The following is a 12,890-nucleotide window of genomic DNA, read 5'->3' as shown; positions in this document are numbered from 1 at the left end:
GGCACTGATGGCATGTCACCTCCATTTTGTGATAATTTCAGGCTTTATGATCCATAGGTGGTCACAACTGAATTAATGAACAATGCGACGCATGCAATTCACACCACAGCCAACTTGGCGTCAGCTTCAGACCCATTAACTGCCACCGGTGCTGATTCTCTATTGATTCAGCCAAGACTCTGGGTCACAACCTGTGGCGGCAGCATCTTATTTACGTCAGTGTGGTGGAGGGGAGAGAAATATAATGGTGACACTCCATAAAGCAAATTATAGATGCGGCTGCCCGCTGGCTTTGTTGTCACGGCAACGTGATGCATGGGCTTTATGATGTCAGCGAGAACCTTCTCTAATAGGAGCCGATATCTGGCCACTTGGTTTCGGGGAGCGGATGACTAAGCATTTCCTGTAATGAATTGAGCCCTGAGTCAGGTTGTATTGGTGTTCTGTCAAGTCACAGCCAGAGGCTCCGCTGCCTCTAAACAGATCATTTAATCAGGAGAGACCCATGCCCCCTTACATACCTGTTCAGGGTTGTACTTGGAGAGGACACCATTTCCATGAAACTCTTTAAGGACATCTTTAAGCTTCTTGGAGGAATCTGTGCAAGAGAAACAGATTTTCACTGTTTTGACCAAAATATTAAGCAGCATAAAATAATGCAACATTGATAATAATAAGAAATGTTTCTTAAGCAGCAAATCAGCGTATTAGAATGATTTCTGAAGGATCATGTGACACTGAAGACTGGAGTAATGATGCTGAAAATTCAGCTTTGCATCACAGGAATAAATTAATTTTAAAAATATATTCAAATTGAATATATACATACATATTATATTCTGTATATTTTACATTACTACTGTTATACTGTGTTTTTGATATAAATAATGCAGCTTTGGTGAACAAAAGAGACGTCCAAAAATGTATAAACCTAACAAATCCCAAACATTTGAACGGTAGTGATTATATATTATATAAAAAAATAAAAAAAAAATAAACATCTTCTAAATTCTAAAAGTGATTTGTAAAAAAAAAAAAAAGGGTATGTACAGAAGAGGACAAGTCATTGATCTAACCAAATGCAACTTGGTAACTCTTAAGACAGGTTAAATACAATTGACTGCACTTGCTGAACACGAAACCCAGGGGGAGGACTTGGATCCAGATACATATACCTAAACCTACCCATCTCCACTCCCTGATTCCTAAACCCACCCCTAATCCTACCCATCTCCTCCCCCTGATTCCGAAACCCACCCCTAATCCTACCTATCTCCACCCCCTGATCCCTAAACCCACCCCTAATCATACCAATCTCCACCCCTTAGATCTGGATCCAACTCTGCCCCCTGGATCTGGTGTAATGAGGTGCTACTGCAGAAACAAGCTGAATTTGTCTTGGATGCTGAACATTAGATGCTAACAAATTAAATGTCACTTAAAAGCTGACACTTTGTGTGCTGTCTTAAACTCAAAAAATATTCATAAATCCATTTATCTATGAATATTCTTAGTAATATTATTTTTATAATCTTGATTACAACTATATCATTAGCATCGTCTGTGAAACAAATCAACAAAGCATGATTTACTGGCAAGCAGTAACTGTTACTGTTTGTAAAATGATTTAGCTCCCAACATAGTCTGATGTCCTGTAGTACATATCCTTTACATGAAGTCCTTTCATTAGCAAATTCTCTTGCAGTTTAGCAGCATTACAAGCAAAACATTTGTGAATAATGCAACATTGTGTGTTTCATCAAAACATCCGCATTCATATTTCAGTAGTCACAACTCAAAGCTATATCCAAACCCAACAGAAATGTACTTGAAACTTAAACTACATGCATAATTATCCATAACATTTTGAAGAAGGGCCTTACATTCTTGCATTTGGTATATTATATTGGGAACATTAGATGTATGTGTCACGATCCCGGACTCAGCGACCTCTCTCTCTGGCCAGCCGAGAACGCCCTCACCAGAGTTCTGGTCTTCTCTCGCACTTCATTCCCCATAAGCCCTCTAATCATCATGCCCAGGTGCAGCCTCTAATGACTCTCATCACCTTGTCCAGCTGCAGCCTACCTTCCAAACTATTTAACTGCACCGCGAACAGCTCTCAGTGCGAAGTTTTGTTTTGCTTTTGTGGACACAACTGAGCGTTATAACCCTGTGATTGCCTGATCGTTTATCGACCCATTCTGCCTATGACTTCTCCTTGCTTGCTGCCTGCCTACCCTACCTCTGCCTGGTTCCTCGGACTTTGCCTGTTATCTGCCTGCCCCGATCTTCTGCCTGGTATTAGACCTCGATTAAGCCTTGCCTTTACTGCTGTGTTTGCTGTCACTAACCTCTGCCTGTTTTGACTATTCTCCAAATAAACTCACACTGCAAATGGATCATTCTGAGACTGGTGATTCACAACAGAAAACTTTGGCGAAACCAGATCCAGCAGCGATGTCAACCTTGTCTGCCGCCTATTCAGCCTAATCCTGACAAATGCAGAGGCTTTATTCTCCAATGCTCATTGTACATCGAGCAACAGCCGGCCCTGTATTCGACGGACATGGGGAAGATTGCATTCGTGTGCTCTTTACTGACAGGAAAAGCCTTGGAGTGGATAACGGCTGTCTGGAGACCCGATGGTTCAGCTTTTCCTTCCTTTTCAGTGTTTCTCCAACGCTTCAGGGAGGTCCTTGAGCATTCCATGGAGGGAAAGAGCACCGGTGAGCGCTTGCTCGAGCTCACGCAGGGAAGATCTACCGCTGCCGAGTATGCTCTCGCGCTTCGCACCCTGGCCGCACAGACTTCCTGGAACGTTCACACGTTCAAGACTATTTTCCGTAGAGGCCTGAACCACGATCTGCAGTCAGAATTAGCCTGTCGTGATGAGGGCAGGGATCTCGACCAGTTTATCAACCTCATCATCCAAATTGACAACCTCATGAGATCTCACCGAGCCGGTCATCGTGCCATCCCTGCTGCTCGAACTGTTCAAGCTACTCGGGCCACAACTACCATTCGCTCCGATGAACCTGAACCCATGCAGGTTAACGCCAACCATTTGCCCATGGAGGAAAGAGACCGACGGTTGAGACTTCACCTGTGCCTGTACTGCGGCAAGGCTGGCAATCTTCGCAACTCCTGCCCATCTAGACCTCGCTCGACCGCCCGGTGAGTCCAAACCTTGAAGCATCATACCTCACCATGTCTGTGTTCGTGCCCGTTGTCATAACGATGAACGGCAAGCGGATACCCACCAGAGCTCTGATGGACTTTGGCGCCGCTGGCAACTTTGTTTCAACTGACTTTGCCCATCTGCACAACAGTCCTCTAATTTGGTGCTCTTCTTTCCTTGCAGTTGAAGCCATCGATGGAAGGCCATTAGGCACCGGACGGATCTCTCACCTCACCCAGGAACTCAAGCTGCAGACAGGGGCACTCCACTTCGAAGTAGTCCAATTCTATGTCTTCCACGGTCCACGCACTCCAGTTATCCTTGGCCTGCCATGGCTCCGCAAACATAATTCCCAGATCTACTGGAGAACAAACCAGATAACTCGCTGGGACGCGTCCTGTCACTCCAAGTGCCTTGCCCCTGTCGCTCCGTCCTCCATCCAGGTCATCTCCGTGCCTGTGGAGGGGGCAAAACTGAACGGTCTTCCCTCTGAATACCATGATCTGGTAGAGGCTTTTAGCAACACTGGAGCCACTCAGCTCCCACCTCATCCCGACGGCGACTGTCCCATCGATCTGCTACCCGGTTTTGTACCTCCCAAGGGCCGTAAATTCCCTCTCTCCCAACCAGAGTCTGAAGCGATGAAGAAATACATTGAGGAGGAGCTTGCAAACGGCTTCATTCGCCCCTCCACATCTCCAGCATCTGCTGGTTTCTTCTTTGTCCAGACGAAGGACGGAGGCCTCCGACCCTGCATCGATTACCGTGCCCTGAATGACATCTCCGTAAAGTTTCGCTATCCGCTCCCACTGGTACCTGCCGCCTTTGAATTACTTCGTACCGCAAAGTACTTCACCAAGCTCGACCTACGCTGCGCTTACAATCTTATCCGCATCAGGGAGGGGGACGAGTGGAAGACGGCCTTCTCTACCAACACGGGGCACTACTAGTATCTGGTCATGCCGTTCGGCTTGGCGAACAGTCCTTCCGTCTTCCAGTCTTTCATTAATAACGTCTTCAGAGACATGCTCCACCGTACCATCACATCGACGACATTCTGATTTACTCTGACACCCTCTCGGACCATGTGCAGCACCTTCGGGCCGTTCTCCAAAGACTCATTCACCACCATCTATACGCCAGACATCAGCCCAGACAGTGTTGCTATGGACGAGGGTAAGGTCAAAGCAGTCCGTGACTGGCCACGGCCCATGACCCTGAAGGAGCTGCAGTGCTTCCTTGGGTTTGCTAACTTTTATCTAACTGACTATTCTCCAAATAAACTCACGCTGCAAATGGATCATTCTGAGACTGGTGATTCACAACAGTATGCTACAATCTGACAAAATAGGCTAATTAAGCAGAGATAATAGCTGAGCAGAAAATGTCACCAAAGTGTATTAGCATTAGAACAGGAGAAATGAGCCTGTAATAACAGTAAAGTAATAAAACTATTAAAACTGAAATAAAAAATAAATGAAAACTATATGGAACATTAAAAAAAATAAAACTAATAAAAATGAAAAGACATATAATTATTAATACTAACTGAAAATATAAAAATGAACAATAATTCAAAATATTAAAACATATTATAATAGTATGAAAAAAATAATAAACCACCAACAAGGAAATGAAAAGCCACCATTTGATGTGGCTTACAATGACAGTTCCCCTAAAAAAGATTTTGTTTCTCAAACATATGACAACTTGAAATACAGACTACTTTTTTTGGAGGTTGACAGTAGGGGTGCGCCAATCCGATACTCAGTAGGCCTAGGTATTGCTCCGATACTACCAATATTTGCCGGATCAGGTATGGACCAGACGTCACGAGACCATCCAAATCCGATTCCGATATTGTACGTATGTTATTGTTATACAACACAAAAGGCACAAAAACATTATAAAGCACCATAATGTTTTCAAGTACTATATTCCAAGTTTTCTGAAGCCATTACATATAGTTTAATGTGAGGTACAGATTTAAGTCTTAAAACTCAAGTTCACCTAAGTGCTTTCCTCCGCTGCGGCTGTCAGTCATTCTCCATTCAGCGTTCAAACAGCGCGTCGACAGATACTGTAGATCTGTAGATAAAGGTCCATGGTTTGCATAAAAGGACTTTAACTTGCTGGAGTTTCACATTAGGCTACTTTCTACTGGGTGTCTGTTAGATCACAAACCTGGAGTAGAGAGCGATATAATTGTTCTTCACGCGCACATTAACTGAAATTTAAAACTGTTATAAGGCTCAAACTAATGAATAAATAAAGAAATATATGTATATCTTACTTTTGTGCTTTGAACTTTTCAATGTGAAGTGCTGCGCGCCGTGACTCCATGTTGCTTCAAACACATCATTCTGCGCACGGGAAGCGCATAAGGTTTCGTGCCACTCTAAATTGGAGCCTTTCATATTACAATACTTTTGCGCAATGGCAGTTTATTGATAGCCTTAGTTGTTCTGTCCAATCTATCATATGTTGCCGTTTCATTAAAAAGTTCCGCTTAAAATTTTAAAAGAAATGTCTTTTAATTATATAGTAGCCTATGTATTTTGTCAGTATATTGTTTTACAAAGTAAGGAAAATAATGTTTAAGCCAAGCTTTGATGCCTTTAACAAAAGAATAATCACAGTCTCTTCCCCACAGTGAGGCATACAGATACAGTTTATTAGGTAATTTGGAACTGTTTTTTTAAATTATTATTTTAGTATTGGATCGGTACTAGGGATGCTCATTTCGGTTATTTTTCCCGACCGACAACCGCCGCTCGTAAATCGATTATTAACCGTTAACTGATAAGATTATAACGTTAATATTGAATTGGCATTAAATAAAAATAAAATGCGTATCTGTGACCCGTTAAAAATAAAAACAATTGTATTTATTTATCAAAGGGTTTATTTTAATGTGCAAAGTGCAATCAGCAGCATAAAGAACAGATCAACCACAGAACCTGGATTCAGATCAAATTTTGTGACAACAGAGGAAAAACAGAATAAAATAATACAAAAAAAACCATGAAATATGCCTACACTTAATATATATATTTTTACACTTAGATAATTAACAAATTAACATGACAAAAAGAAAACAGTGAATCCGTTTGAACGAAACGGATTAAAAGCCGGCATTTTTTTCCGTTAGACTAAGATTTTTCGTTAACTAAAAATAGCAGCCCTACCTCAATCCACACCGTGTCTAATTTTTATTTAAAAAAAGCAACATGTCAACGTGATTTGGGGTTAGTCTGGAGCGCAGCCTGTTGACGGTTAGACCCGCGGCAGAAAACACCCTCTCCGATGGCACAGATGTCCCGGGAATACACAGGTAACGTCTCGCTAGAGTGGCCAGCTTCGGGAAGCGCCTTTCATTTGCTTTCCACCAGTCAAGAGGATTAATATCCAGAGATGGAGGATTGTCTCTCATGTAGATGTCAACCTCTTCTGGATAATCAGTGGCTTGACGAGGGGCGCTGTAGTCATCTCCCAGGAGCATTATCATGGCGTTACTTTGGCTGCGGTCTTTATCTCCAGCTTGGGTAGCAGACACCGCTGTCTCATCTTCCGCATTGGCCATTTCCATAGCAGCACACATTTCAATAAGTTTTGCTTTTGCGGCTTCTTTCTCCGTTTGTGCAAAAAACGGGAGATGTTTATGGCGAGGGTCCAGGACAGAGGCGATCAGCGCAGGTTTGGCCACCAGATCATCCTTGTCAACCTGTGACGAACATATAACCCCCCAATTAATACAAAACAACGACAATAATAGTAATGATAATAATAATAGCCTAATAATAATAATAATAACTACCTGCATGCGGCCACTTAAGGACTGCCGAACTTTTGCCTTGAACTCCGTCACTCTGTGGCCGTCATCCTCGGCTCTCATCAGGTGTGTGTTCAGCAGGCTAAAGGTGATGGGGTAAATGTTGGAAATTGAAACGTTCTTTTCTGATGACATTATGGTGGTTGCACATTTTAAAGTTTCCAACACGGGTGCAATCTCCTCCATTATTTGCCAGTGTTCGTCTCGTATCTCCAGGGTTCTGGCATCTTGCAGCCTTGTAACCGTTCGGTCAGACAGAACAGCTGTAACAGCCCACCTTTGTTCGAGAAGTCTTCCGAACATGTCACACACCGAGTTCCATCTTGTTTTACAAGACTGAATGAGCTGGTGTTTCGGAAGTTTCATTTGTGATTGTTTATCTTCCAGTGCCTTGCATGCAGGGGTGCTGTGGTTAAAATGCCTAACCAGGCGCCCAGCTGCAACGATGACCCGATGCACGAACACATTAAATCCATCATTTACAGCTAGCTGTAGTGTATGAGCAAAACACGGAACCGACTCCCAGTTCACCCGTTCTGGAGAGTTTGCAGCCACGATGTTGCGTGCATTGTCATGAACACATGCAGACACTTTCCCATTAAGTCCCCATGTCTCCACCGCATCAATTAGTTTAGCTGCAAGGTTCTCAGCTGTGTGTCTGCTAGGCATACTCTGTGTTAGAAGGACAGCTGAATTAACTTGCCAGTCCTCATCGATGTAGTGACACGTTATTGTTATATAGCTCTCCGTTGTGAGTGCCGTCCAGCAGTCAGTCGTAAGGGCCACGCACTTTGTGCTTTCGAGTTGTGATTTAAGCGATTTTTTTCTCTCCTCAAAACGGGCTTCAATTCTACGGGTAATAGTGCATCTTGATGGGATTTCGTAATTGGGCTCAATATAGCCCAGTAGCTCTTGAAAACCTTCACCACAGACGACACTTATGGGCAAAGTGTCTTTTACAACCATTGAACAGATTCTCTGCGTTATCTCCTCAGATCGCCGTGCATCGCATCTTCTCCCTGACAACATGGCGGGCAAAGTTTGTTGCCCTTCATCACTCGATGCTTGTGGATGTTTGCTTCTCAAATGATACTGCATCGTACTCGTACTACTGCTGTATTTTAAAACAGCGCAGCATATTTTACAGGTAACCTCGTCTTCGCCCTTTCTGTTGAAATGGTCCCACACCGTGCTTCTTTTCGATCGCTTCATTTTGCTTGCTCGGTAAAAAAATGTCTGCAGGCACGTGTGTGGTTGCGCGTGTCAATGCGCCCCGTGAGTTAATACATAGTTTTAACTATATAGTAAAACCTATATAGTTTTGTTTTTTAAACCATGCAGCAAAAAAAAAAAAAAAAAAAAAAAAGCTTAAAAAAACATTTTAAACCGTTTAACTGATAGTATTAATCGGTCAAAATTTTTACTATCGGTTAACGGTTAAACGGTCAAAATGAGCATCCCTAATCGGTACTCTGTATCGGCCAATCCTGAGTCCCAGGTATCGGAATCGGTATCGGAGGCAAAAAAGGCGGATCGTGCCACCCTGACAGATCAGTCACTATATAAACCATTATTGTACAGAAAAGAGTTTAAAGATTTCTACCTCCATGTTCCATGGAATAAATAACATACCGGTTTGGAGCAACATGATGGTGAGTACATAATGGCATTACTATCATTTTGAGTGAACAATCTGTTTAAAAGGATACAAATAAATTCCAATATTCAAATCATAAGCAGTAGTTTGAGGTGAGTCGCTATATAGAGACTCAGTGGTTAAGGGGAAAACAGCTGGGGGCAGCAGGGAATGTGACAGACCTTTATGACTGAAAACAAAACTGCACCCACTACTTAATCTAAGCAAAATGAGTCTTCCCTCAAGATGTGCAACTCACAACAAAGCAGTCTGGTGATTTCTGTGGTCGGAAAGACTGACATCACACTTTTATTATCAATCAGAGGTTTACGAGCTGTTATAGTTTCAGATCATAATTCAGAACATGAAGTGTGATGTCAGAGGTCAAACACACAGGGCTAATAAATCTCTGGTCTTTGGACTGAGACAAAATGACTCTGACACTGTTAAACGTACTAGACTCATAACTGACTTAAAGACTGACACCAAACTACAAACAGCTTGGGGCTTCTGTGGGCAGCAAACACATCCTCTTACTAACAGATCTGTGTGTCTGGCTGTTTTAATAGTGGGGGATCTTATTGCTGTGACTGGAGTTTCAATTAGCAGCTCATTTGGCAGAGATGACAAATGTATTCCACTGATTATTAACACCACTGAATCAAAACAATAAAGTCCTTAGCACCTAGCTGAGCCTACACATTACTCAGTGGTAAGAACATACACACTGTCTCCTCTTGAGGACAGCCTGCGTTGCATGACAGAACCAGTAAACAGAGTTTCATAATTAATTCACTCATAATTAGGGATGAAACAGTAACTGGTTTGACGATAAACCATGAAATCGTACTCGGCTACTAACGTAACCTAGGTTCTCTCTAGAGAGGGAATGAGTACTGCGTAATATCTTACGCTATGGGGAAAACCTCTTTTCCACAAGATATTGAAGCCAAAAATTATCCTTAATTTTGAATTAATGTAAGACGCTGTTCAGCAGCATGCAGACATAGGCAAGACGGCTTGCGCAGCCTATCGAGAGAGGCTCTGCGTGACACATATCCAATGGGGGCATTTCGCGCCCATTTCGTCACGTCCCGCCAGAAAGGGCGTGTTCTCGCCCTATAAACATAGCTCGATTAGGCTGGTACAACTGGTTTTCATCGCCGAAGCGAACCAGAGCTGTGTATGCACGGCAAGATACGCAGTACTCGTTCCCTCTCTAGAGAGAACCGAGGTTACGTTAGCAACCGAGTACGTTCTCTTACGAGAGTATCTCTATCGTAATAGTACGGGTTATTCAACACCCATGGAGCTGTTTTCTCGCTCCGTGAGCGATGCACAAGCGAAACTCAGCATCTGGGCTGGCACAGCGGGGCAGATAGCACTGAATCTATACCGACAGAAGCTTGGCTTGTAAGGCGGGAACCTCTAGGTTGTAAAACCTTATATATGTAGACGGCGAGGCCCAGCCCGCGGCCGTACAGATATTGGTAACCCCACTATACCATGCCCACGATGAGGCCACACCTCTCGTGGAGTGCGCTCTGCCACCCAAAGGACACTGCAGGCCCTTAGAAGTGCAAGCCAGTGCTATGGTTGTCGACTATCCATCTGGATAGGCTCTGTTTGGATGCGGCCAGTCCCTTGGAGCGTCCGCCAAACAAAACGAAGAGCTGCTCAGTCTGTCTGAAGACCAACCAGCGGGACACATAAGCTCTCAGTGCCCTGACAGGGCAGAGGAGACTCGCATCCTTCGCCTCATCACGAACCGGGAGGGCCCACAGGGAAATAACCTGGGCCCTGAACGGTGTGTTGAGGGATGTGGGCACGTACCCTTGCCTTGGTTTGAGTATTACTTTTGAGCCATTAGGCCCAAACTCTATGCATGACGCGCTTACCGAAAGCGCTTGCAAGTCCCCTACGCGCTTCACTGAAGCGAGAGCCATAAGGAATACCGTTTTGAGAGACAGATGTTTCATGTCTGACAAATGGATTGGCTCGAATGGGGCACCTTTCATGGCTTCCAAAACCGTAGAAAGGTCCCACACAGGGACTGAGGGGGGTCTGGGAGGATTCAGCCTCCGAGCTCCCCTGAGGAATTGCACGACCAGGTCGTTTTTCCCCAGTGACTGGCCAGACGTCGGTTTTGCAAACGCTGCTACAGGCCGCCATGTATACTTTGAGCGTGGATGGGGTTCTGCCCTTATCCAGCAGCTCCTGAAGGAAGGAGAGCACTTCCGTAACCCCGCAGTCTGGGGGTGAAAAGCCCTGAGCTTGACACCAGGCAGAGAACACTGACCACTTTGAGGAATAGAGCCGTCTAGTAGACGGGGCTCTAGCCTGCGTGATTGTATTTAACACTCCCTCTGGGAGGTTAGCGGGTACCCGTTGATGGCCCATGCATGTAGGGACCATAATTCCGGGCAAGGATGCCAAATCGAGCCCTTTGCCTGAGAGAGGAGGTCTCTCCTCACCGGTATCGGCCAAGGGGCAGTGCTGGTCCGCCGCATTAGGACTGGGAACCAATTCTGGTTCGTCCAGAGCTGAGCCACGAGTAGCACTGGGCATCCGTTTTCCCTGATTCGTTCCAGCACTTGAGGCTGGAGCGAGACGGGGGGAAAAGCATAGAGGGGGCAGCGGGGCCATACGTGGGCCAGCGCATCCCTGCTCTTGGAGAAAAAGTTCGGACAGTGAGCGCTTTCTTGGGACGCGAACAGGTCCACCTGCGCTCTGCCGAATGTCTCCCACAGCAGTTGGATCGTCTGCAGGTGCAGCGACCATTCCCCTGCTGGGACATTGTTTCTGGACAGACGGTCTGGTCCCAGATTCAGGCGACCAGGCACATGCGCTGCTGTCAGTGAAAGCAGGATGTGCTGAGCCCAGACCAGGAGGCATTCCGTCAGCCTGTAAAGGTTTCGGGACCTGACGCCACCCTGGTGATTTATGTATGCCACCACTGACATGTTGTCCGACCGGACTAAGACGTGGCGGCCTTTTATCTGGGGACAAAAGCGCCATAGCGCGTTGTCGACTGCCAGCATTTCTAGACAGTTTATGCGTAGGAGCTTTTCCCGTTCTGACCACTGGCCGAAGAACGGTCTGCCCTCGAGCAGCGCTCCCCATCCCGAGGTGGAGGGGTCCGTGCACACCACCGTCACACTTGAGGGAGTACCCAGACTCACGCCTGACTGATACCAGTCGGCTATTTTCCAAGGTTCCAGAGCTGAAACGCATTTAATGTCGACCCTGAGGTGAAACAGACCAGAGGTCCATGCCCGGGGTGGAACTCGCACTTTCAGCCATAACTGCAGTGGGCGTATGCGAAGCAGGCCCAGCTGGAGTACTGAAGATGTCGAGGCCATGAGGCCCAGCATTTTCTGAAACCTTTTGAGCGGGACTATAGAGCCGCGGCGAAAGGATTTTGCGACGCGCTGAATGTCCAGTTCTCACTCTGGCGACAGACGTGCTGTCATAGACAGCGAGTCCCGCACTGTTCCCAGAAAAGAGATTATCTGGCTGGGAAACAGCGAACTCTTCGCCCAATTGACTGTGAGACCCAGATTCTCGAGATGCTCGAGTAATGTGGTTTTGTGTTCTATGAGCTCTGAATGTGATCGAGCTAGAATCAGCCAATCGTCCAAGTAGTTCAAAACTAGCATGCCCTGAAGTCTCAGGGGTGCGAGGGCCGCGTCCATGCACTTCGTAAATGTACGGGGTGCTAGGGATAGGCCGAACGGTAGGACTGTGTATTGATATGGCTGGCCCTCGAAGGCGAATCTCAAGAATCGCCTGTGACGTGACGCTATTTGTATTTGGAAATAGGCCTTTTTCAGATCTATTGACATAAACCAGTCTCCCTGGCGCACTTGCGCGAGGATTTTCCTGGTTGTCAGCATTCTGAACTGGCGCTTCATAAGCACTCTGTTCAGCTGTCGCAGATCTAGAATGGGTCTGAGACCCCCGTCTTTTTTCTGTACCAGAAAATATCTGCTGTGTAGCCCCCCTTCGCTCTGAACCTGAGATAAAGGTTCTATGGCCCCTTTGCTCAGCAGTTTCACTATTTCGGCTCGAAGTAGATGAGATACTTTGTTGTTTACCGTGGTTTCGACTCTCGCCGTGTAACGGCAGGGACGTCAAGCGAACTGTAGCGAATAGCCTCTTTTTATAGTGTTCAACACCAATTCTGATACCCAGGGAAGCTTTGCTCACGCATCTGCGTGAATAGCTAGGGGTAGAATGAA

General features: G+C 45.5%; 2 protein-coding genes across 5 annotated transcripts in view; both read right to left on the bottom strand.

The window, feature by feature from the left end:
- The window catches only part of dgkg (diacylglycerol kinase, gamma), a 147,860-nt gene that overhangs the window by 102,281 nt on the left and 32,689 nt on the right, over nucleotides 1-12,890 (bottom strand). For 3 of the 4 annotated variants that reach the window (XM_077216586.1, XM_077216585.1, XM_077216588.1), the window contains exon 3: nucleotides 522-598. In XM_077216586.1, coding sequence (XP_077072701.1) covers nucleotides 522-598 — 77 coding nt within the window. Of the gene's footprint in view, nucleotides 1-521; nucleotides 599-5,474; nucleotides 5,490-12,890 lie in introns of those variants that run through there. The other variant, XM_077216589.1, reaches the window with a different exon arrangement.
- On the bottom strand, nucleotides 6,387-8,242 carry LOC143723240 (E3 SUMO-protein ligase ZBED1-like). The gene is made up of 2 exons (XM_077215299.1): nucleotides 6,999-8,242; nucleotides 6,387-6,905 (listed from the first exon to the last, which is right to left on the bottom strand). The coding sequence occupies exons 1-2, from the start codon at nucleotides 8,223-8,225 to the stop codon at nucleotides 6,387-6,389; spliced, it is 1,746 nt and encodes a 581-aa protein (XP_077071414.1). The 5' UTR covers nucleotides 8,226-8,242.

Source organism: Siphateles boraxobius, unplaced genomic scaffold, assembly GCF_051911475.1.
Source record: "Siphateles boraxobius isolate OS27281-9 unplaced genomic scaffold, OSU_SipBor_1 7, whole genome shotgun sequence".
Classification (NCBI taxonomy): domain Eukaryota; kingdom Metazoa; phylum Chordata; class Actinopteri; order Cypriniformes; family Leuciscidae; genus Siphateles; species Siphateles boraxobius.
The sequence above is the reverse complement of the archived record's forward strand: the minus strand, read 5'-3'. Positions and strand labels throughout refer to the sequence as shown.